Source organism: Microcaecilia unicolor, chromosome 2, assembly GCF_901765095.1.
Source record: "Microcaecilia unicolor chromosome 2, aMicUni1.1, whole genome shotgun sequence".
Taxonomy (NCBI): Eukaryota; Metazoa; Chordata; class Amphibia; order Gymnophiona; family Siphonopidae; genus Microcaecilia; species Microcaecilia unicolor.
This window is the reverse complement of record NC_044032.1, coordinates 394,223,704-394,249,838: the sequence shown is the minus strand read 5'-3', so window position 1 is coordinate 394,249,838 and position 26,135 is coordinate 394,223,704. Positions and strand designations below refer to the sequence as shown.

Genomic DNA, 26,135 nt, shown 5'->3' with positions numbered 1-26,135 from the left:
TTTTTTTTTTGGGGGGGGGGGGGGGTATAGGTTAGGGTACTTGGGGTTTAAATTTGCATGTTTGTTAATATAAAATACATTGTAGTTTGTCGTTATAGGACTGTTGGGTATAAGAGCCAGCATCTGTAGTCCTCTCTGCACTTTTCTTTTGATGTTCAGTAAAAACAGATAAATACACTTCTGCCATATGTTGGCATGATACAGTTGTAAGACAGTGACTGAACTATTTACTTTTGCTCCACAGGAAATTTCACAGTGGATGTTCACTCACATCGCTGTGGTTCGAGACTTGGTGGACATGCAATATAAAGAATATCAGGAGGTAAAAACTGAATTATTTTTATTTTACTTATGTTTTTTTTTTGCTTTATATACATATATCTTAGTATGTTTTATTATTAGTATTATTATTATTAAACCAGGGTAAGATACAACCAGCTTTCTACTAGTGAAGCCCCATTTGCATAGGACATCTAGGTAGGAATTGGGACGTTCAAGTTGGGATGTTTCCCAAGTGTATTATAAAAGGTTCTTTTGAATATGGAGCAGCAACTGGAGGCCTCTTGTGATATCGAAAAGTAGGCAATTGCAATTGTTGCAGCAGAAAATTAACATGTTTGAAAAGAAAGTGTTCAAGCTTAAGAAACAAGATGCTCAAACCCAAGATGATCATGCAACTACAAGAAGGCATAGAGGATATGGCCAAATGAAATCAAAGTAATACTATTCACCTATTAGACTTGGCAGAAGAAACTGAAGGTCAAAATGTGATGGCCTATTTGGAACAGCTACTACCAAAAATGCTTAACCTTATCTTCAAAATAGAGCACATCATGTACCGTGAAAATGGCATGACATAGGGTAGACCAACCTCAACCAATAGTAGCAAAAATCATTAGATACACTCATAGTCAGTAGATCTTCACTGCTGCCTGCAAGCAAGCTTTGATTGTTACGTAATATTTATCATTACCTTGACAAAAAAAACATTTTGTTGTATTAGTTCAGGTTCTGACATTGTCCTTTTTAGATTACTGTAACAGTCAGTATATGTCTTATCACTGTTACATTATGAACTAAATTACAGATCCTACAGAACACAACTACCAGACACATATTCTGTTTATAGAGTCATGATGGTATTACTTCAGTCCTGATTTCTCTACACTGGTTACCTGTACAAGACCATATAATTAGTTTAATGTTTAAAACGTTTAATGGAATCAGTCCAGAATATGTGTTAAACTTGGTGGTTTTTCCTTTCAAGAGATCCTCAAGAACAAGAGATTATTTTCTCTAACACTTTTCTTTGTTGGCATTAAGCATAAGAAAATTCCAGAAACATCTTTTGGTTACCAAGCTGTTGAATTCTGGTTCACATTACCTGAGGACCTGCGTTCTACCTCTTACACTTCTCGTAACGATTTTGTGTGGAAACTGTGTTTTGAGTTTATAAAATGTATTTGATATTTTCCTGCCTTGATTATGTCCTTGATTAAGTGTATTTCTCCTATTTGGCCAGCAGTTGGTGTTTCTTTGCTGTAAAGCTGTTACAAGGAACTGGATGTTCTTTTTCTTTAACCCAAGCAGGAAGCATGCAGCAGTATACTTTTAAATCTTGTTGACTGGGCTCTGACTGGCCCAGGAACTCATTTCCTTTAGAGTGTCCTGATTTTGCCTCCAGTCCTAGCCTGGAAGAAAAGAGAGCAGGATCTCTTTGCTGAGGCTCAGTAAACAAACAGTTGTTTATCCTGATCTTCTCAGGTACTTTTCAGAAAGTAAGCAAATGTTTAGTTAGTGTTATAATTGATCCATATTTCAGTTACCTGTTATTGTTTGCTGATTGCACTTCTTTTGGTTCATTGTTCAATTTTTAAAGACAATAAACATTCTTTTACAGTTTATTGCCTCTGCCTGTCTGGACTGGTAAAGAATCCTGGTGGTTTTTGTGTTGGGTCTGTGAGTGCTTTGAGGGAACTGTGGGACCACTGGGAGTTTGGCCCCAGTAACCTAGAAACCACTGGGGATAATTTGAGAGTGGGAGACTTGCCTAGAGACGGTAGTGACCCAGTCGGTGGGAGGAGGGTGCTAGTGTACAGCACAAGTGGCAGGTGTAGGCAGACCTGAGCTATGCTGGGGATAGACCCTCTAAGTGGCTGCGGGGTAACCCCAGGCGGGTGGCTAGTTGTTTTGTGACAGACCTGTCCTCCTTTTTTTGTGGCAGCGTGGTGGGATTCTCAGGCTCAGTATGTGGCGTGAGGGTCACCATCCTCAGAAGTTTGGCTAGCTGAAGGCATATAACTTTTTCAATTGCATTCGCTGCCTTTTCGTCATTTGATCCAGTTTTTAAAGAATTATACATATATTGTGCTGCTACTTTCTTTTGTCATTTGATCTAATTTTTAAAGAATTATATGTATAATGTGCTAATTAGCTTTCAAAATGTCAATCTCAGAGCCCCTGCCAACATGGCCAGGTTTCAATAACTTCATTTAGGTAGAGGTCCGCTAAAAGATAAAAACTAAAAATTAGTAGAACATCCACAAGTAACAAATATTTCTTTCTTCAAAGGTGACAAAACTCACAGTCACATTGCTGTAATACTTCCTCCAACAGCAGGAAGATGGCGACAGCGTCTCTTCTGCTAGAATTATAGCAATCAGCTGGTACATAGCACCTCATCCTGATAGGCTAGAAAAAACCCATCCTGATAGGTTGGACAGAAAGTCGCTCACAGAAACTGCCCAATCAGACAAGAGACCACTATTCCAATTCTGCATTCAGTCCTTTGGTCTTGTAGTGTCTGTAATTGAAAAGTCCACCATTGTTCCTTATAATTCAGTAGCTGTTCAGAGGTAGATGAAGACAACATGGAAGTGATCACGGTAGCCTCTCATTTTTGCCGTTTTGTGGAGACATCCCCACATAAGAGACAGAGCTGTGTGCTACAAGTTGAATTAAATGGGAACTCCCCCAAGCGGCACTGATAGACTCCGGCAGTGCGCGGGCCCTCATTTGGAGGGGATTGGCCAACTGATTCCACATGAACGATGAACGAACTGTGAAACTGTCATGCGTACATGAGGACCAGAGACAATATCCTACAGCTCCAGTATTCATCAAAACATCAGTCGGGCAGGCTCAGTTTTAGGTAGTGATTTTGCTGTGGTTTTCCTACCTAGTTTTTTTGGACTGAAATTTCCCAGCTAACTGCTGGCTTGAAGAAGAAGGAAAGTCCCAGTGAGGATACAGAGAACTCAAAACTACCTAAACCCTAACCTCTGAATTTAGTTGATGAAGCCCCTTTAGATAGTCTGCCTGTGTGGAATGGGGGAAGATTGCCTCACAGATAAGGGGCAAAGTTAGAGGCCCTGGATTGTTTGTTAACCATTGTGTATCACTCATAGGAGGAAGAAGGATCCTTTCCTGGGTCAGCCAGTGGGAGTTCAAGACTGACCCTCAGGTCACTATTGCATGGGGGGGGGACTAACCACTATATTGCTGATTTAGAGTAAGCAACTGGATGTACAGTGGGGGAAATAAGTATTTGATCCCTTGCTGATTTTGTAAGTTTGCCCACTGACAAAGACATGAGCAGCCCATAATTGAAGGGTAGGTTATTGGTAACAGTGAGAGATAGCACATCACAAATTAAATCCGGAAAATCACATTGTGGAAAGTATATGAATTTATTTGCATTCTGCAGAGGGAAATAAGTATTTGATCCCCCACCAACCAGTAAGAGATCTGGCCCCTACAGACCAGGTAGATGCTCCAAATCAACTCGTTACCTGCATGACAGACAGCTGTCGGCAATGGTCACCTGTATGAAAGACACCTGTCCACAGACTCAGTGAATCAGTCAGACTCTAACCTCTACAAAATGACCAAGAGCAAGGAGCTGTCTAAGGATGTCAGGGACAAGATCATACACCTGCACAAGGCTGGAATGGGCTACAAAACCATCAGTAAGACGCTGGGCGAGAAGGAGACAACTGTTGGTGCCATAGTAAGAAAATGGAAGAAGTACAAAATGACTGTCAATCGACAAAGATCTGGGGCTCCACGCAAAATCTCACCTCGTGGGGTATCCTTGATCATGAGGAAGGTTAGAAATCAGCCTACAACTACAAGGGGGGAACTTGTCAATGATCTCAAGGCAGCTGGGACCACTGTCACCACGAAAACCATTGGTAACACATTACGACATAACGGATTGCAATCCTGCAGTGCCCGCAAGGTCCCCCTGCTCCGGAAGGCACATGTGACGGCCCGTCTGAAGTTTGCCAGTGAACACCTGGATGATGCCGAGAGTGATTGGGAGAAGGTGCTGTGGTCAGATGAGACAAAAATTGAGCTCTTTGGCATGAACTCAACTCGCCGTGTTTGGAGGAAGAGAAATGCTGCCTATGACCCAAAGAACACCATCCCCACTGTCAAGCATGGAGGTGGAAATGTTATGTTTTGGGGGTGTTTCTCTGCTAAGGGCACAGGACTACTTCACCGCATCAATGGGAGAATGGATGGGGCCATGTACCGTACAATTCTGAGTGACAACCTCCTTCCCTCCGCCAGGGCCTTAAAAATGGGTCGTGGCTGGGTCTTCCAGCACGACAATGACCCAAAACATACAGCCAAGGCAACAAAGGAGTGGCTCAGGAAGAAGCACATTAGGGTCATGGAGTGGCCTAGCCAGTCACCAGACCTTAATCCCATTGAAAACTTATGGAGGGAGCTGAAGCTGCGAGTTGCCAAGCGACAGCCCAGAACTCTTAATGATTTAGAGATGATCTGCAAAGAGGAGTGGACCAAAATTCCTCCTGACATGTGTGCAAACCTCATCATCAACTACAGAAGACGTCTGACCGCTGTGCTTGCCAACAAGGGTTTTGCCACCAAGTATTAGGTCTTGTTTGCCAGAGGGATTAAATACTTATTTCCCTCTGCAGAATGCAAATAAATTCATATACTTTCCACAATGTGATTTTCCGGATTTAATTTGTGATGTGCTATCTCTCACTGTTACCAATAACCTACCCTTCAATTATGGGCTGCTCATGTCTTTGTCAGTGGGCAAACTTACAAAATCAGCAAGGGATCAAATACTTATTTCCCCCACTGTATATGGAGACTGAGGGAAGAGAAGGAATCTCTCCACGTTCTCCTGGCCGAAGGTCAGAACCGGCTAGGAAGTAGGAGCGAGAAATGAAGGAATACGAACACAGCCCGAGAGCCCTTATACAGCAAAATGAAAAATTTATGGTGGAACCGGTCCATCTGTGATGCTTTGGAAAGGGTTGCTGGAAACTATTGAGCCAACAGGCTGAAGAAATAAGGCAGTTGGAATCCAAACTCCCAAAAGTCCTGTTGGGATCCCAGAAACAGGAGGGGGAAACTACAGAGTTAAAACGTGATTTGGAAACCCACGGCAGGGATGACCCAATGAGAAGAGAAACTAATTACCATGAGACCTTCCCAGAAGGTTCCACTGGAGTAGGCCAAAGAACTGCTCAAGGAATTACAGGAAGCTAAAGAGATCGCCTGGGCAAACAAGGATTGATACGAGAATGTCAAGGGGGAACCTAAGCTTTTGGAACAAGAACTGACAGGCACAAGTACCCCTGTGGCAGTACTCCAAGCTGCATGGGCGACTAATGGGAAACTGGTGAAGCTGTAATACGGTTCTAGAATGACTCCAGTTGCTGGCCGGCATGAATACCGCACTACAGCTACAAGCTGAAGAATTTCAGGGGAAAGTAGCAGAGCTGGACAGTGGCACATGGGTCCTGCGTGAACATCTAGTGCAGGCCCATGCTCATCTGACCCACAGAAGTATCAGTGTGATGTGTAAAGGGCTTGGAGGACTTAACTAGCCAACTCAAGGAAACTCTCCAGAAAGGTGATCTGCCTGATACTGAGGATGAGAACCCGAGCGATCAGAGTCCTGCCAGGTCACAGGGTTCGATGGGCCAAGCTTGCTTATAGGCAGACGCCTGTGGCGACGGGGAACCATGGCAATGAGAGAACTGGGACAGCTATCAGGAGGAAGTCCAGTGATTTAATTAGCAAGACAAGCCCTATTGGACATCAAAGGTTGGGGAGAAGATCCATTCTGATGCCAGCTGCTGGCTCTGATGAGGGCTGCGGAGAGGAACCAGTATCCTCTGTGGTCACCCTTATCCTGGAGATGCCACAGAGCTACAGTGTGGAGACACAAACTAAAGAGTGGAAAGTGAAGACACCACCACTGCCAGGAAGGCTAGGCAGCCTACCTATCACCAACACACAGCTAGAATCAACTGGCCAAGGCCTCCTTGGGAGTTCATGAGACCCTGGGGCCATGGCAAAAGAGTTAGCTGTACACCCAGACCAACGCTTTCTATTGCTGAAGATTTCAACAACCCAACCGGCCAGCAGGTTAGATTGGAACTAGAAGCGGCTGGTTAGGGCCATGACGACTGCCCCGGCCGTATCCCCCTTGAATTACAGATCTGGGTTGGAGTTTTTGAAGCCTTCTGGCAAGTAAAAATCAGCGAGCCACCTGTGGACCATAGGCTTACGCAAGTAATAAAGCATGTCTTTGAAGCTGAACTCATGATGCCCATGAACCTTGACAGGTTGTTGCATTTAACCTCAGGACAAGAGACCAATATGGAGGAGGATAATGCCCTTGATACGAGGTTTGCTGCAGACAACCAGGATGTCCTTGATTCTGACCCAGAGGTTGTTGAGCTGGTTGATCACTTCAAAGAAACTGAGGAAAACAGTGATGAGGTTGAAGTAGAGAAGGGGGACTTGTCTCTCCTGGATGCTGACAGGAAATTCTGCCACCTGTCAGATGAAGAGCCTCTGCTTTGATGCCTACTACTGTGACTGGTGCTGTATGCCAGAGAATCATCCAGATGGATGTCGAACTCGGTGTGGGAGGGCCCAATAGCTACTATGACTTATTTGCCCCTTCTATATTCTTATGCTTTGGAGCCTTGCCTATCTGGGGTGAGCTTCTGGATTTACCTGGGACAGTTTCAGGAACCCTGGATGATGGTGGCAGGTACTCAACCAGGCATGGTTAAGCTGAGGAGGAGGATATGTGAGGAAGTCCATAGGACACTGCCACTTCTCCTTAAGAGCACTCCCTCACAGTGTCGGGGCCACCTTAAACCACTAGTCCTGCCAAAGGGGGGAGTGACATAGGACGGGTAGAGTAGAGCCAAGAGGGCATGAACCAGGAAGTGTAAAAGGATGGGCCAGAGGTAGGATAAAGAGGCCCAGAGGGAAGCAGCAGTGCCCACCCTAAAGCCGAGGAACTACAACCACTATGTTCAGGTAGGCCAAGTTCAGCTTGGAGCCTTGAAGAGTTTGTGTGCCTGCTAGAGATTGTGCTGGTATCTCTGGATTCAGGACTGACAAGAGAACAATACTCATGTATACTGTGGCCCTGCAGGAGCAGGCTACCCGAAGGCACTGTTCTATATGCAGAACTAGTTTTGAGTATTGATTCCTCCTTTCCTGTGAAGTGAACAAGAGCCCTTTCCAGACACCTTTAATAAATATTATTTGTTTTCACTGTAACTTGCTGAGTGTAAATGACCTATCTTACCTGGCCCCACGGCCCGCCCTCGCTCATGTTACCACACACTCATGATAGCTTTTGAGAAAACCTTAGTGGATTCCCACATTAATCATGGCTATTAGAGTTCTAGCTCAAGCATGGAAATTTGATCAGGTCACACTCCTTTACACTGTCATCATCTCCTGTTGCCAATGAGTTTTCAAATACAGTTTAAGATCTTGATGTTGGTCCATAAAGCTCTCTATACCAGAATTCCTTCTTATTTGGCTCCCATGACCATACTTTGCTCACCTTCTTGTATTCTTTATTCCTTACCTGACTGTCGGTTAACTATACCTCCAGTGGTCCATGCAAGGTTAGAGTTAACAAGACACTGCTATTTTTTCCAGACCCCTTTTCTCAGGAATGTTCTGTCTAAAATTCCAGATGGATCTTAAGATGCATTTGGGATTTTTTTTTGGTTTTATTTTTGATGGGTTATAGTTGTGTATAGGGTCTGGTGGCCTACAAAGGATTTGATCTGAGGAGTCACAAATAAAAATGAAAGATACCTGCAGATTTTGTTACTGGGAATGCATAAATTGGTGATGTTATTAGCAATAACCTTTTGTCCCAGAGAGCAATCTGGTTGCCTAATAAAACAGTCAGGGCCAAATTAATGGAACATTCAATACGCTGGCATTGTAATACAGAGGTGGACACCGTACATATGCTGTTTGCCAAAAAATGTACTCGTTTTGGCTTGAATTGTGGGACATAATTAGCAAAATGGTGCCAATCCCTGCTCTTCCCACTCTTAAAATGATTGAATTTTGATTTTCAAATAATTGGCCCTTTTCTTATTAATGCTCACCTGTTGGATATATTAATTGCACTGATGCTGCTGTAAGTTGTAAGCAATTGGAAAGACTATAGTAAAAATAACATAATGTTTTCGTGGAACACTATAACGTTATACTATAAATATGAATTGCTGAAATTTGATCTTGGTTCTATTCCAAGATGGCCACACGCATCTAGGAACGTTGAGGTCCTCGCTTCCTAACGCATTCAGCATGCTGAAAAGACGAGGCAGGACAGCAGTCCGAGCTTCCCCGCTGCCTGACTTATTACTTGCAGGTCCGATGGACCGTTTCGTGAGGACTCTGGGACAGGGTCTGGTGATCGGGAGCGGTCCCTCAGGGAACGCTAGCTTGTCGGAGGAATTATCGGCGTCCCCAGGGCTCGATGTTACGCTGAGCCCTGATCTGAGGACTCCGCCCCGCAGCCACAGTGGACTAGCTCCCCCTCTGAGGTATCGACGGGGCCACCGCCAGAGAGCGGAGTGGGCCCAGCATCGAGTGAAGCTCAGAAGAGCCATCTTGAGAGGGACAGGGGGCAGCAGGAACCGCCTAAGGTGAGCAGCCCTGTTGCAGCTGAAATGGGCTTACGAGGCATGTAGTGTAGGAGGAATCCAGAGCCTTTGGTGTCTATTCCCCCTGGAATATTGGCAAAACCGGCAGAGGTAACTTTAGATTCATTGTGGGACTTAGTTTCCCAACTGGCACAATCTTTTCTACAACAGACAAACAGCGTGTTGCAAAAAGTTAACTATGATTGAACAGAAAGTGGAAAAAAATGATTTTGAGGTAAAATCTCTTTCTGAACGATTTGAATCTATGGGAAAAATATTTTAAATATGGGAAATATACAAACAGTAATATTAAAAGATACCTCAAATTTGAGAAATAAAGCAGAACTATATGACAGCTATATGAGGAACCATAACCTTAGGTTTATAAATTTCCCAAGGGTAACAATGGTGAAACCATTGAGAGTCACGCGAAAAACACAACTAAGAAGATGTTCCACTCAATGTGGAAATTAAAAACAGTAAGATCTTTCTTCCCAAGGACCGTCTTTCGCAATCTGGTACAATCAATGGTACTCAGTCATCTAGACTACTGCAACGCACTCTTCGCTGGCTGCAAAGAGCAAATAATCAAGAAACTTCAGACAGCCCAGAACACTGCAGCTAGACTCATATTCGGTAAAACAAAATATGAAAGTGCGAAACCCCTACGAGAAAAGCTACACTGGCTCCCACTTAAAGAACGCATTACGTTCAAAATATGTACCCTAGTTCACAAAATCATTCACGGAGATGCCCCAGCCTACATGTCAGACCTGATAGACTTACCACCCAGGAATGCTAAAAAATCATCCCGCACATTCTTCAATCTTCACTTCCCCAACTGTAAAGTCTAAAATACAAACTAACGCATGCCTCAACCTTTTCCTACTTGAGCACGCAATTCTGGAACGCACTGCCGCGCGACCTGAAAAAGACCTATGAACTAACTAACTTCCGCAAACTACTGAAGACCCATCTCTTTAACAAGGCATACCACAAAGATCAACAAATGTGAACTCCTACAAATATATCCAGAATTGTCCTACAGTATTTGCTTGTTACACTACTATCATGTTTCACCATTTTCATGTTAAACAAGATCCTTATGTAATACTAAATGTATATTCTCTTAGACATTTCTAACATCCATGATGTATTGTTAGCAACATTGAGCCTGCAAAGAGGTGGGAAAATGTGGGATACAAATGCAATAAATAAATAAATATGCTAAAACGTTATCTTCAAGAAATATTAGAAATACCTGAAGAAATTTACCTCCATTTACTCAAGTATATTACATACCAAAAAGAGAATCTGCTCAACAACAGCAACAAGACAGTTTCTGCCCTCTTGGAAACCTCAGAAACTGAATTAGCCACTACGGCAACTCTTGTAGCCACAGTGGCGCTCTTACCTGACAACAGTGGCTTTTTTTTTAATGTTCTTCAAAAACAAAGGAAAATTGTTTTGGGGTCAAAAAATACTTTTGTTTCCTGATGTTTCGAGGGAAACCCAGCGTAGGTGGAAGCAATTTTTGATATTGAATCCCACCATTTTGCAACCAGGAGGCACATTCTATTTGACATTTCCTTGTAAATGTATCGTAAGGTATAACTCCGTTAAATATGTGTTTATGGAGCCTTCTCATTTAACATCTTTTGTTGCCTCTAAAAGAGCTGAAGGAGTGTAATTGTTTAAATTCCATGTCCATCTAGGTGTTATTTTACCTTAAACGTTTTACCTTAATTTTCCTCCTTATTAGTGATCATGGAATCCAATATAATGTGGACTTGAGTGTTGTTTTATATATGTCTTATTTTATTACGTTTATTGTTTGATTGTTATAACACTTTTTTTATCAAGTGTAAATCCTTGCGATATTGATTCAAATTTATAAATAAAAATATGAGTTGGTGACAGCTGGGAAGACCAGAACAGCAGTTAAAAAAGTATGACTTCCATTTGAAAACTTATTAGAGAATTCGTAAAATAGAGTGCAGTGCATAAACGGGAAATTACTGTCCATGGCTGGACAGATTCAGCTTCAGTAATTGAAGAAAGCGGCCAGTGCTGGATAAGACTTCTACGGTCTGTGCCACGATCATGGCTGAACAGATTCAGCTTCAGTAATTGGAGAACAAGGCCAGTGCCAGGCAGATGTCTATGGTCTATGCATTGATCGTGGCCAGATAGATTTGGATGGGCTGGAGTGGGGCTTCAATGACAGCTTCAGTAGTTGAACAAGGTCAGTGCCAGGCAGACTTCTATGGTCTGTGCCCTCTGTACCCTGAAAATGCCAAAGACAAATCAAGATCAAATATGCATATATAGTATCACATCATTCCTTATGCTATGAATTTATCTTGTTGGGTAGACTGGATGGATCGTGTGGGTCCTTATGTGCCATCATCTATTATGTTACTACTGCTTTAAATGTATGTTGTACTTTTTCTATCCTCCTGCCTACTTCTTTGAAGGAAAAAGGTGCAGTATAACCCTGTAGCTCATAGTTTACGCCTTTCAAAAACCAAGTTGTTCACTTTCTCTTTCTCCTTCCTTGTGCTGTTTATTATTTTGTTTTCTCTTGTATTCTGTTTTTAAAGTAGTAATAAAGATTGAACAAAAAATGTGTGTGTGAAAGATTTGTATTTTGTGTAGCAGTCAAGTTCTTAATCTCATTTATTAGATCTAGCTTCAGTGGAAGCTCCTGGAATTCTCTCTTATTTTTGCTCATGATGCTTTGAGTAGTAAGTATGCAACTGACATATCAAATACAAAACAACAAAAAAAAGTAAAATACTAGAACTAGGAGCACTGTGACTGAGAATGAAAAATAAAATACAACTTTTCAGCAAGCTTATGTGAAAATTCTTTGTTATGCAACAGATGCATGGTTGAGTATTCTGTGGGCAGAATTAGGTTTATTAGTGCTAGTATTTGGCCCTGTTACATATTCAGGTCAATATTCAAAAGAACTTAACCGACTAGCAGTGTCTGGTATCTGCTGACTGAGATATTCAGAGCACTATCAAGATAGTACCACAGAATATACTTAAAGACTGCCTCAGCACTATGCGAACAGTACTGAGACGTAGCAAAGGTAGAGCCAAGATGGTCCTTGAACTTATCCAGATCATGGCAATATTCAGTCTGTCATCTGGATAACTTAAGACAGCTGAAAGTTTGTTCTCAGCACCCACACCTGTTGTAAATTATTGACCCTCACAGCCGCTCCTTTAAGTTTCTTTTTCACCGTTCTTCTCATTTTATCATAGTCTCCTTTTTTAAAGTTAAACACTAACGTATTCAATTTCCTATGTATACTTACTTCAAAGCTAATATCACTGTTATCAAGCGGCCCCAGCACCATTACCTCCCGCACCAGATCATGTGCTCCACTAAGGACTAGGTCTAGAATTTTTCCTTCTCTCAGCTCCTGTACCAGCTGCTCCAGAAAGCAGTTCTTGATTTCGTCAAAGAATTTTACCTACCTAGCATGCCCTGATGTTACATTTACCCAGTCAATATCGTGGTAATTGAAATCACCCATTATTGTGTTGCTCAGTTTGTTTGCGTCCCTAATTTCCTTTAACATTTCTGCATCCGTCTGCTCATCCTGGCCAGGCGGATGGTAGTACACTCCTATCACTATCCTTTTCCCCTTTACACATGGAATTTCAATCCATAGTGATTCCAAGATGTGTTTTGTTTCCTGCAGATTTTTCAATCTATTTGATTCAATGCTACCCCTCCACCAATTTGATCCACCCTATCACTACGACATAATTTGTACCCCAGTTTGACAGTGTCCCACTGGTTATCCTCCTTCCACCAGGTCTCAGAGATGCCTATTATATCTAACTTTTCATTTAGTTCAATGTATTCTAACTCTCCCATCTTATTTCTTAGGCTCGTAGCATTCGCATATAAACATTTCAAACTGTTTGTTCCTATTTACATGATACTCAGTACTTGACAGTATTAATTTGCAATCTTTTGTCTGATTTTTATTTTTATTTAAGGACACCTGATCTACTACGGTCTCTTTTGCAACCTCACTATCAGGCTACCCTATATCTTCCCTGTTTTGGTGTTATCTGTGAAAGATACCTTATCACGAACCATGCGCTTTTGAGCGACTGTCAGCCTTCCCCCCCCCCCCCCCCCCCCCGTTTCTAGTTTAAAAGCTGCTCTATCTCCTTTTTAAATGCCGATGCCAGCAGCCTGGTTCCACCCTGGTTAAGGTGGAGCCCATCCTTTAGAAATAGGCTCCCCCTTCCCCAGAATGTTGCCCAGTTCCTAACAGATCTAAACCCCTCCTCCCTGCACCATCATCTCATCCACGCATTGAGACTCTGGAGCTCTGCCTGTCTCTTGACCTCTGTGCGTGGAACAGGTAGCACTTAAGAAAATGCTACCCTAGAGGATCTGGGTTTGAGCTTTCTACCTAAGAGCCTAAATTTGGCTTCCAGAACCTCTCTCCCACATTTTCCTATGTCATTGGTACCCACGTGTACCAAGACAGCCGACTCCTCCCCAGCACTATCTAAAATCCTATCTAGATGATGCGTGAGGTCCGCCACCTTTGCACCAGACAGGCAAGTGACCAGGCGATCCTCACATCCACCAGCCACCCAGCTATCTATATGCCTAATGATCGAATCACCAACTACAACAGCTGTCCTAACCCTTCCCTCCTGGGCAGCACTTGAAGACACATCCTCGGTGCAAGAGGATAGTACATCCCCTGATGGGCAGGTCCTGGCTACAGGAGTACTTCCTACTTCACCAGGGAGATGCTCTCCTTCTAGGAGACCTCCCTCCTCCAAATATAGATCTTGCAGTGCCTGCTAGAGGCTATCTGTTGATGCAATGGTACAAAGTTCAAGTTTTAAAACTAAGGGCAAAAGACTATGAAGATTAGTTGATAAGATTTGCTTTTTTAATATTTTTATTCTGCCTATCACTAACCTACAATTCCTCCTATTAACCCCAATCTTTAAGTTTCCAAAGCACAAAGCAAAATAGTGTTCACTTACCAGGGAAATGTCCAGGAATGGACATGTATGCACTGGTTGCATGTGGCAGGAGCATAACATTAATGTCTAAAATATTAACAGGGTCATCACGTGGGTAGTAGATTAACCAGGGAGATGGGGGAGGGGGGGAAGGGGATGGGAGGTAAGGAAGGTTAAAGGGTTGGAAGATCAGTTGTTAGTTGCAGAGACTTACAATGCTGTGAGTATGTTGCATAATGTTGAATGTATATGTTTATGAAAAAACTCAATAAAAATCATTTAAACATAACAGGGTCATCATGGCAATATCACCCCCCCCCCCCCCCCCCACACACACACACACACACACTCACCCACCTCAGTTCCAGGCAACTTCTAGGAGAAACCTAAGTTGAAAGGATTTAAAGAGAACATGTTTAGCATTGTTAAGGCTGACTAAGCATTTACAAGAACAGAATAACAGAAGTATTTCTTCTGCATATTGACCAAAGAGTTTTGTTACTCCAGCAGCATTGTGAATTTCAGTAAATGATTCATTATGGCCTGAACACTCTATCCCATCATCATTTTCTCATTCTGTGCTCAAACAGCGTCAGCAAAATGCACTGAAATACGTGACTGAGGAGTGGTGCCAAATAGAGTATGAGCTTCTTCGGGAAAGAGGTCTTTGGGGGCCCCCAATTGGCTCACATCTGGACAAATGGATGCTAGAGATGACAGAAGGGCCTTGCAGAATGAGGAAGAAGATTGCTCGCAATGACATGTTTTACGTCCACTATCCTTATGTGCCAGAAACTGAGCAGGAAACAAATATTGTGGTAAGTGCTGGGTTATTGATTGGTACTAGATGTAAAGCACCATTGTTCTAGGCACACTGTGGTTCTGAGAGATGAAGTTGATGCAGCGGTCACACAAACGTGGAATATAGCTCATTTGTATTGGAGCCTGTAGAAAATGGCCTAGTGTTGTAATAAGGCTTGATTCTGTTTCATGCAACGTGCTTTCAGCAGCGGATCTTTTCCTAGGAGGGAACACTACAAGTATAATCACATTTTTTAAAGAAAATGGAGGGACATGTTAACAATCTACCTGTTCATAGACAATACAAATGAAGCCTGTAACTTGGGATGTCTGATGTGTAGAAGACATGCCACTCTGGCCCTTTGCCCTTGTGCATTTACCACACAGGATCCCAAAACAATGATTTAAACTTCCTAACAACCTAGTTTTATCACTACAGTTGACACTAAAACAACCGATTGTGGTCTTGCTAGGTCAACAGCAAAATCTGCAAGTAGGTTGTAGACAATTTATATGGTAAAATGATTTTTAAAGGAAAAGTGTTTATTGGAAATTTTTTTTTTTTTTGCTGATTCAAGAAATCTGTCTTTCAGTGAAGTATACTTATAATCCATTGAAAATGGGGCTAATGGTATAGCATCACTTTTAAGACACTCCTGTACTAAGGAATGATGTAGGTGACTCTGGCATATTTAACTCCTACACTGATAAATTATTCCTTCTACATCTAAAGCCATTTTTAATTTTGTTCTAAATCTTTCAGGGGGTGGTTTACAAAGGTGCCTTATCATTTTTAGTGTGCACTAATCGCTAGAGACCCCCATAAGAATATATGGGTATCTTTAGCATTTAGCGCAGCCCATATATCAGGATTTTTGGGCACACCAAGCACTTTGTAGTGGTTTTATATATCAGGATATCCACTTAAACTTTTGGTCAAAATAATAAAAATGCTGAATCCATAATAGTGAGGCACCTGACTGAGAGATTTTGTGTAGCACAACAATGCAGTTAGAAAATTTTGATATCCATCTCTGTAATCCTCATTTCATCTAGTTTTAGAAAACTGCAGTTCTTTGGCAGGTTGTCTCCTATGCAGACACTGTTTTCATAGAGGACGCAGACCATGTCTAGAAGAGGGCTTTCCAAAACAGTCTTGCTAATCAGGTTGTCAGTATATCCATAATGAAAATGCAAGATATCTGTGTACACATTGGGAACTCGACTTATATATACTGATCTTATGCATATTCATTGTGGATATCCTGAAAACTCAACTGGATATAGGGTCCCTGGCACCACTTTGGGAAGTCCTGGTCTAGCAGGCCTCCATTTGTATAGGAATTCAGTATTTATGTAGCAAGATGTCCTGTAGCTTACATTTTTCTGAAATTGAGTAAATTGCAGATTTCAAAAATAAGATTTTTTTTCCTTTACAATATTTTCATATTTCTAGAAAACTTTTACATAATGCTACAAGATGCATGGAATGGGTTAATAGGTGCAGTTTAGTTGAAGACGGGGTCCTATTCATCTAATTCAGTATAACTGTAAGAATTTAATCTTTGAGCTACAAAAGAATCTTTAAGAAAATCTAGAACTTAGGGTGAGGGCAAGATGAGCAGAGGTAAGTGTTTCATGGTTCCTCAGAACCCCATATTTTTACTAGTAATGTATTTCAAAGAACCCCAGCTGTCACATACTTAAACCAAATGAGAAAGCATACAGGACCCTATAAGCACTCAAGAATTAGTAATTTTCAGTTTGGCGAAACCACTGTATATCTGTGGAAGGATCACTATTCGTCAGAGCATAAGGTGGACTACTTTTATAAAAGAAAACATCAAAACTCTTCATATAGATCTATATCTAAAATAATCCCACTTGAAGTAGTGCAAACATGTGAACAAGAGTGCATATTGGTGGTAATGGTCCAGCTGAAAAGGAGTTGTGAATAAAATTAATTTCCCATCGACAAGCAGGATTGATTAAAACATACAACAAGTCTGAGGGAAGATAAGATGGCATTACAGTTAGATGTGTTGGCTTGACCCTCCATACCTTTCAGGGAGTAGCAGCAGAAGCCATGCGGTTCCCACCCTTGAATGTGGCTCCAACTCCATTGCTCTGGCAGGCTACTTTGGATGGCTTTAGTTTGTGGAACCCCACAACAATCTCAGAGCTGGCATTAGGATTAAGGCTTCTCCCCCCCCCCCCCCCCCCCATTCGAGGCCTAGCGAGCAGGCAGCTTGGGCTGTAACCATCACTCCTGGGACCCTGATCCTCTGACCCCTTATATGGAAGCCAAGCCCCACCCAGCACATCCCAGGATGCACCGGGAAGGGCTGGGCACCACCATTTTGAGATGGCACCCTGAGGAGGAGGGAGTGCTGGTGTCTCCAATGTTTGAGGTACTGGGAAGGGGGTTGGGTTGGGGAGAACTCCCCACCAATAGCCTACCAAGGCTAGCCTTTGAGGGTGGGGGTCAGGTCATAGCATATTCACAGGAAAAAAAAAGAGAGAGGCACTATCAAAGAAGCAGTGCATTGAAGTTTCTCAAGATGGGGCAGTAAGAGCAAAGGTTCTTGTGTCCAGTGTATGCCTAGGGGAGTTAACCTAGGAGGCTGCGCCCCCCTCCTTCCTGCTTGTCTTCACAGTGGGGACCAGTGCAAATATCAGGATATGCCTTGGCTTCCACTCCCAGGGGGAAAACCTAGAGTGCCTAGTTAGGAGCAGACAACAACAGACATCCAAAAAAATGGCGGGGGGGGGGGGGAGACAACGGCGTTAAAGGCAAAAGTCATGTAACAGGCAGGGTGTAGCTTCTCCAGGTACCTCTATTAGGCCCTGTACTGCCTTCAGTCTGCTTGCAGGAGGACCACTCTTATGCGCATCTGAGAGAAGGCTCCAGCAGAACTGAGCAGTAAAAAGCCCCAATGCTGCTGGTTATGCAAACCAACAAAGTGGGGAAGGGGCCAGGCCTGAATGCCGGCAGTGCAGTCAACGAGGGAACCGGTACCTTGGAGGCCGAACCCACAGGGTTAGAGGGAGCGCAATTGACAGGACAGTGCAGGGACAGAGGGCCTAAGCGAGAGGCAGCTGGTGTAATTTTCAACAGGATCCACCACCATCTTGGAGGAGGCCATGCGTCAGATGCACTGCTGTGGATAGAGTCCCTCCCATAGCTGAGAGGTGACTGCAGTGTGGGAGAGAACTCCAGAAGCAGGGGATTTTCTCCGGAATTCATTTTAGCAATGATTAGAACCTTGCACTTGAAGAAAGCAGGGGAGCCCTTGCCCCATATGCAGGAAGCCTCAGTAGAGGGACCCAGTGCGCCCAAGAAACAGCATGCAAGGAGGAGAGTTGATCCTCTATTTCAGGTCATCTGAAAACCAGTTCAGTCCTTCCCCATGCATTAAGTAATCAGGGACATGATTGTAGCAGAATGGGAATCCCAGTGGAGGATAGGGGGACCTTAAGGCCCTCAAAGGTGGATGCAGCAAGGTCTTGGCAATAACTAAGGAGACCTTAATTCCAGTGGAAGGGGTATCCGTGCTGAAGGTTCCTCAGGACCAATGGATTGAAGCCCTCCTGAAGCATGCATTTCAGCCTTAGCCTTGCAGGTGACAGTGTGTGAAGGCTTCATGGTGAGGACATGTATTTAGTGAGTGGAGACAATATTCAACTAGTGGAGGACTCCTTCCTGGGAGATCACTAGATATTGACTGAGATGGTGGCAGCTCGGAGGTTCCTATGGCTTATTTATTTATTGGGATTTATTAATTGCATTTATGTAGAGATTCACCTAATGCGGTGTACAGCAGGTAGTTTAACATAAAACTTACAATTTTGTTAACAGCATAACAATAGTAAAATGACCAAGTGTAAACATAAATACAACAAATGAGGTAAACTTGAAAACAGCAAATTTAAACCTAATAATAGGACTAACTGAAATTCAGATACCAGAAGTATAATACAATGCTGTCATAATACAAATGATACACCTAATAAGCACGCATTAAAACATTCAACTAACAGAGATATGATGCTAACGCTTTTCTACAATACAGCTTACTATGTAGCTGAGGGATCAAGTGCAGATATATAAGTGGGGACAAGATGCGTGATACAGCGTCAGTTGGGAGAGATTGATGGTTGGCTAAACTCAAGGCAAGGTTCATTGTACAGTTAAGCAAGGAACTAAGCTAAGATTACAGTGTATATAGCAAGCTAGTCTAGGTGCAGAATGAGTATATAGTCAGTCACCCTATGTATTAAAGGCTTGGGAGAAGAGCCAGGCTTTCACCTGCATCCTGAAGTAGAGATGGTGAAATTGGTTGGTGAATGGAGTATCAAAAGCTAACTTGAACAAGCTACCCTGTAACAGGAAGTTGTTGTGTGGTGAGGAACTGAACAAGCTGATTAAGAACTAAAGTTCAAGGTTCTGTGTCTGCTGGAAGACAAACAGAAGAGCATAATTAGAGATTCCACTGGTAGAAGGCACTTATGAAAGGTCAGGCGTTATTGCCCCAGTAAGAGTAAGTGGAGCCCAGTGGAACAGATTCTTCCAGTGGACAGTCCTTTTAGGAAGGTTGAAGAAGTAGACATGAAGCAGGACCTGCTACTTTTGGGCAGTCAAGAGGATCACAGTTAAGATGTCAGAGTCCACTTTCTGGTAGCAGTTGGTGGTCAGTTAAGGCATTTCTACCAGAGGTGGACCCAGATTACCTTGGATCAGCTGATCCTTGAGGTTACTCGAGAGGAGTATGCTCTGCAGTTGGCTCAGCCTGTACCAGACAGTTTCCCAGAGTTTCCATGCCATTCCAGATTAAAGACCTTGGTGGTCAAGGCCGCTCTCTAAAGTTTGATACAGCTTCAGACCGTAGTCCCCCCCCCCCCCCCCCCACCCCACGAGGGAGCGAGCCACAAGATGCTATTCTATTTATTGTGGTCCCCAGGAAGGCGCTTTTTGACCCATCCTAGACCTCAAACAGGTGAACAGGTCTCTCAGGATTTCCAGATTTCACATGGAAACCTTGAGGTCCGTCATCATGGCAGTCAGCTGAGGAGAGTTTCTGACATCCTTGACCTGACTGAAGCCTACTGTCACATCCCTATCTAGTAGAAACGTCAGAAGTTCCTTCATTTCACGATTTTAGGGGTGGCACTTTCAGTTTTGTGCTCTCCCATTTAAGGCTACCAACAGTGCAATGGACTTTCTCCAAGGAGATGGAAGTGGTGGTGACAGCCTTGTACAAGGAAGGGATACTGGTACATCCTTACCTGGATGATGAGTTGATTGAAGAGATCTCCCTTCAGGAGAGCAACTGAGTCACTACTACTACTACTACTTATCATTTCTATGGCGCTACTAGACATATGCAGCGCTGTACACTTGAACATGAAGAGACAGTCCCTGCTCGACAGAGCTTACAATCGAATTAGGATGGACAAACAAGAGATAAGGGAATATTAAAGTCAGGATGATAATATAAGGGTTCTGAACAAGTGAACAAGAGTTAGGAGTTAAAAGCAGCATCAAAAAGATGGGCTTTTAGCTTAGATTTGAAGACATCCAGAGATGGAGCTTGACAGACCGGCTCAGGAAGTCTATTCCAGGCATAAGGTGCAGCAAGATAAAAGGAACGGAGTCTGGAGTTAGCAGTGGAGGAGAAGGGTGTAGATAAGAGAGATTTACCCAGTGAACGGAGTTCCCGGGGAGGAATGTAGGGAGAGATGAGAGTGGAGAGGTACTGAGGAGCTGCAGAGTGAATGCACTTATAGGTCAATAAGAGGAGTTTGAACTGTATGCAGAAACAGATAGGAAGCCAGTGAAGTGATTTCAGGAGAGGGCTAATATGAGCATAATGACACTGGCGGAATATTAGTCGTGCAGCAGAATTTTGAACAGATTGAAGAGGAGAGAGATGGCTAAGTGGGAGACCTGTGAGAAGCAATTTGCAATAGTCTAAGCGAGAGGTGATAAGAGAGTCACCTTGCAAGTGATGCAGTTCCTGGAGTGCAATCCAGCCGAGAGCAAATTCAGATCATTCCCGGTGATAGACTATCAGGTTCGACATTCGGCAGCTGCATGTTTTTCTTCCACAGACAAGAGCACAGAAATTGCAAGCATAAGTCTGCATTGCACCTTGTGGTCAGAAGCCCAGCAGCTCTGGACTATTTACAGGTATTAGGCTCAATTGCAGCAATACTGGCAATATTTAAACGGGCCAGAGTATATATGTGACCCTTCAGGAGTCTTTCTGTTGCTGTGATTCCCCACAGGTTCAAGAATTGGATGTGAGGCTTCCCCTCCTTGAGGAGGCCAGGAAGAGCCTAGCATGGTGACTTCAGATCTCCAGCCAGGCCAAAGGCATGATTCTGGAACCTTTGGTGTGGACAGTGGTAATGGCAGACATCAGGCTCAAGGGTTTGAGAGCACTTCGGGACAAACGACTTAGGACCTTTGGTCAGGAAGAAGAGACTGTGTGGTCCATAAACAAATGAAAGATGAGAGTGATGTGCCTGGCACTCCTAGCCTTCCAGCCACTAATTCGGGGCACAGCAGTTAATGTGCTGTCCGACAATGTGACAGTGATGGCTTACATCAATCAACAGATCAGTGTGAAGAGTCATCAGGTAGCAATGGAAGCAGCAGTCATGATGATATGAGAGGAGAGTCACTGTTGGACCTATCCACAGCACATGAAGCTGGAGCAGAAAATGTTCAAGCTGACTTTCTGAGCAGGAATCTTGTGAATCCAGTCAGGTGGAGTCTGGGGCCAGACACTTTTGCGAGGATAGTGGAATGTTGGGGGTAGCTAGCAGTAGATTTGATGGTCTCTGCAGCCAATGTCAAGGTTCCCAGGTATTGCAGTTGCAAAGAGACCCACAGTCAGGGAGAATGAATGCGCTGGTTCAACCGTAGCCATTCATCGGTCTGCTATGTGGGTTTCCACCATGGCCATTGCTGGGTCAAGTCATTCAAAGGATAGAACACGTTTGGTGGTGCTAGTGGCCTCGAATTGGCCTAGAGGACCCTGGTACGAGGCTCTGATGCCTCTCACAGTGAAAAGCCTTTTGAAGCTGCATGTGTTGGAAGATCTGTTATGACAGAGGACAGCGTGGATGTCAGATCGTGCTCCATATTGTCTTGCTCTTGCTTTTGAAAAGGAATAGTTGCTTAAAAGAGGATTCTCTGAGGTAATCTCTGCTGTGTTGAAATCAAGGAAGGTTTCAGCCTCATTAGACTAGATCAGAGTCTGTTGCATTTTTGAAGGATGGTGTGATGGTGCCAGGATGGTTCCACTTCAGGCATTCATACTGCAGATGCTGGAGTTTCTGCAGAATGTTTTGGCAGGGGTTTGGTGATAGTTTCCCTTAAAGTTCAAGTGACGGCATTAGCGTGTTAGTTTGGTTTGGGGCAAAGCCTTCTCCTCTCATCTGGATGTGGTTCAGTTTCTGAGGGAGTTGAAGATAGTCCTGCCTTGGGACTTTAAATCTTGTGTTGTTGGTCTTTGTCCAGTCACCCTTTGAACCATTGAGGAATATTACATTGAAGAATGTAACCTTGAAGTTGATTTTTCTGTGACTATCTGCTCAGCTTCAGGACCTATTGTGCAGAGAGCCCTTCTTGGTCTTTTCGGAAGAGAAGATTGTGCTTTGCTTTGTTCCCTCCTTTCTCCCTAAAATGGTCTGTTCCTTTCATATTAATCGGCGCATCTCTCTCGCATGTTGGGGGAAGTGGGAGGGGGCGTGAAACAGAGGAGACTCCATCAGCTGATAGGAACGTGTAAGCTAAGCATCTGGACAAATGTGGAAGGACTACAGGAAAGAAAATTAGCAAGTATGACCTAATTTGTCGTTTTTCCTCATTTTCATTTTTATTTTTAATAACGTCTCCTCTCAGATCTGGTCCTGACCCCTTTCACCAACATGCTGTTTTCGGCCTGTTTTCTCTTTCTCCTTCTCCTTCCTTTGTTCCTATGTTTTCAATTTCTTTTATTTCCTGCCACTTCTCTAAGCTACCGCCTCTCCTTTCTGAAACAGACTTGACCAATCCTGGACAGTGTTTGAACCATGACCCTTATGGAGACCCTCCTTAGATCACTGTCTGTCTTTGGTATCCTCAGTCACTAATAGGATGGTGATTTGCAGATTTCTGCTGCTAAGACACCCTTTCTGCTATCTTGGACCACAGGCAGTGGGAAGCTAGCAGAAGGCATGGACATGTTTGTCACATAGATGTTGTGTGTTTGCCTTACAGATGTGTGGTTTGCATCATGAGGAGATTAATCATACACAGTGCACACTTGGTTAAATAAAATTTATTCCATGGCTGTTGACAGGTTTTTTTGTTTTCGTTTGTTTGGTTCTTTTCAAACAAATAAGATTCTTAAACTCGAGTGGTTTTGTGTTGTGATTTTTGCTTGATTCTTGCAACAGTATTAAATGTTAACACCTTTGACAACTGTTCCTCTTCAGTTGTTTGTGAATTTAAGCTTGCTATACGTCTCATTGGTGTTGCTGCTGTCACACTGATATATGCAAAGTATTAACAACTGAAGAATGAACTTTGGGGCCAGTTTTTATTTTTTTATGTTAGCTCTCTGGCAGTCACACAACCAAATATACATCTTTACTTCCATAACAGGGAAAAAGAGAAAAAAATGAAAAGAGACATAGAAGTGGAATAACAAAATAAACAGCGACAGAGACAAAAGACTAGGCAAGCTGATAATGTGAAAAGTGTAGCTAGTACTACTTCTGTGCAAACAAAAGGACATTTTAGCTCACAGATGCATTTAATGTAATTCAAAGGGTCCAGGAACTACTCTTCTGAAAAGGGTAGCTCTCAACAGTCTAATGACTGCAGGTCTTGATGGCACCAGCTAGTTGAAACTTTGTGTTCTTTCCGTTAAGTGGTTATATATACATTTATTTATTTATTACCTTTTTGTTTTGCTGATACATTTTTACACTTAATGCCCTATTTCTAGTCTAACATCTCAAGCATACAGCCTGAGGCACCCGGCGATGTTGATATGACGTCCAGTCAGAAGGTAAAAGAAATAATAATAATGATTTGTAAAAAGCAAGCTGCTTCAGAAAACATACATCCAGTTGCAAAACTGCAAACCTCTCTATGCATGACTAATGATTTGAATTAGGTTTCTTTATGGCAAGCTTTTGGGGTTTGCTATGTGTGCGTCGCTGGTAGCTGGAGGGAGAGGGGCAGTAGGGGAGAGGTTGTGCCTTCTCTGTGCTTGGTCAGCTCTGCATACCTGTGCTTTCCACATTGCACACTAATAGGGCTGACTTGGGCTGCAGGCTCTTTGCTCTCACCATGAGGTACAACAGCTTGATCTGTAATCTAACAGAGTAATGGAACCTGTTCAGTGACTTCTGATAAAGGTGGTCTTTTTTTTTTTTTTTAATGAACTGGAGCATTTTCTAAAGTTTGTGATCATCAGTCTTTAGATCTATCCAGTGGCATAGCCAGACTTCCAATTTTGGGTGGGCCTAAGCCCAACGTGGACGGGCACAAACCTTTCTCTGCCTGGCCTGCCCTCTTCCCCACCTCGAAATGTAAATTGCACTTTGTCTGAAGATGGCCAGAATTACCTTTTACCAAGCTTGGCAGGCAGCAGCAACAACGTCCCTAAGCCACTGATGCCGGCACCCCAAGCACGTTCAGTTCTCGTTGGCTCAAGGGATACTGTCATTGACTACAGAGCTTGGGAGAAGGGAGTTCTGGCCATCTTTGGATGAAAAAAGAAGCCTCCTTTATTTTCTGACCTGGGCTCTAACATGGCTAACATCGGTCCTGACTCTTGCTGTATAGCTGGTGGGGATCCCCAAGCCCTGATGACTCTGCTTCAGTCGCAGCCCTGTGCCATGGCAGTTATCTATTTTCACATACTCCTCGCCCTGCTGGCCGTGGGGGCGGTGTTGGACTACTTCTCTCTCCCTCCTCCAGATTTCAACCCCTTCTTCCACCTCAATCTCACTGTTTTTCCTCCTTTGAAGTCCACTCTATCCGCCTTTTCTCTCCTCTGCCTCTTCGAATAGCGGTCATTTATCGTCCCCCTGATGTCCCTTTCATCCTTTCTCAGTGACTTTGACACCTGGCTTGCCTTCTTCCATGATCCTTCCTCCCCCTCTCTCATCCTTGGTGACTTTAATATTCCTGCTAATGATCCTTCCAACTCTTATATTTCCAAGTTACTCGCTTTAACATCCTCCTTTAATCTCCAACTATGCTCCACCTCCCCCACTCATCAAAATGGTCACTGTCTTGATCTCATCTTCTCCTCCAACTGTTCACCCTCTAGTTTCCTTGCCTCTGATCTTCCCTCCTCTGATCACCATCTTATAACTTTCACACTTAAATCTCCTCCCTCCCAGTCCCGTCCTATCTTATCTAATTTATCTAGGAATCTTCACGATATTGACCCTTCATCTCTATCCTCCCATGTTTCAAACCTCCTCTCTACTGTGGCACCATCCACATCTGTCAACGAGGCTGTTTCTTCTTACAACAATACTCTATCCTCTGCCTTAGACACTCTTGCACCTTTGATGACCCGCCCTGTAAGGCGTACAAAACCCCAACCTTGGCTGACTTCTAATATCCGCTACCTACGTTCCTGTACCCGCTCCGCCGAATGCCTCTGGCGGAAATCTCGGGCCCTTGCTGATTTCTTAAGTTCATGCTGACCTCCTTCCAATCTGCTCTTTTACGTGCCAAACAGGATTATTATATCCAACTGACCCAACTCTCTTGGCTCTAATCCTCGACTTCTCTTCACCACATTGAACTCTCTCCTCAAGGTGCCCCCTCCCCCAACTCCCCCTTCATTATCTCCTTAGACCCTTGCTGAATTCTTTCACAACAAGGTTCAAAAGATAAACCTTGCTTTCTCTACCTCACCACCTCTCCCTCCACTAGTCCGTTCCCCTCTCTCTCCTTCCCCTCATTCCCTTTCCTCCTTTCCTGAAGTTACTATTGAGGAAACTACACGTCTCCTTTCTTCCTCAAAGGGTACCACCTGTTCCTCTGATCCCATTCCCACCCACCTTCTTAATGCCATCTCTTCTGCTCTTATTCCTTTTATCTGTCACATTCTCAACCTCTCACTTTCCACTGCGACTGTCCCTGCTGCCTTTAAACATGCTGTGGTCACACCTCTCCTTAAGAAGCCTTCACTCGACCCTACTTGTCCCTCTAATTACCGACCCATCTCCCTCCTTCCTTTTCTCTCCAAACTACTTGAGCGTGCTGTTCACCGCCGCTGCCTTGATTTTCTCTCCTCACATGCTATTCTTGACCCACTACAATCTGGTT

General features: G+C 43.5%; 1 protein-coding gene across 5 annotated transcripts in view; it reads left to right on the top strand.

The window, feature by feature from the left end:
• WDFY3 (WD repeat and FYVE domain containing 3) overlaps positions 1-26,135 on the top strand; it is a 655,707-nt gene that overhangs the window by 481,462 nt on the left and 148,110 nt on the right. For 4 of the 5 annotated variants that reach the window (XM_030190597.1, XM_030190593.1, XM_030190594.1 and 1 more), the window contains 3 exons: positions 245-322; positions 14,575-14,802; positions 23,788-23,850. In XM_030190597.1, coding sequence (XP_030046457.1) covers positions 245-322; positions 14,575-14,802; positions 23,788-23,850 — 369 coding nt within the window. The remainder of the gene's footprint in view (positions 1-244; positions 323-14,574; positions 14,803-23,787; positions 23,851-26,135) is intronic. The other variant, XM_030190598.1, reaches the window with a different exon arrangement.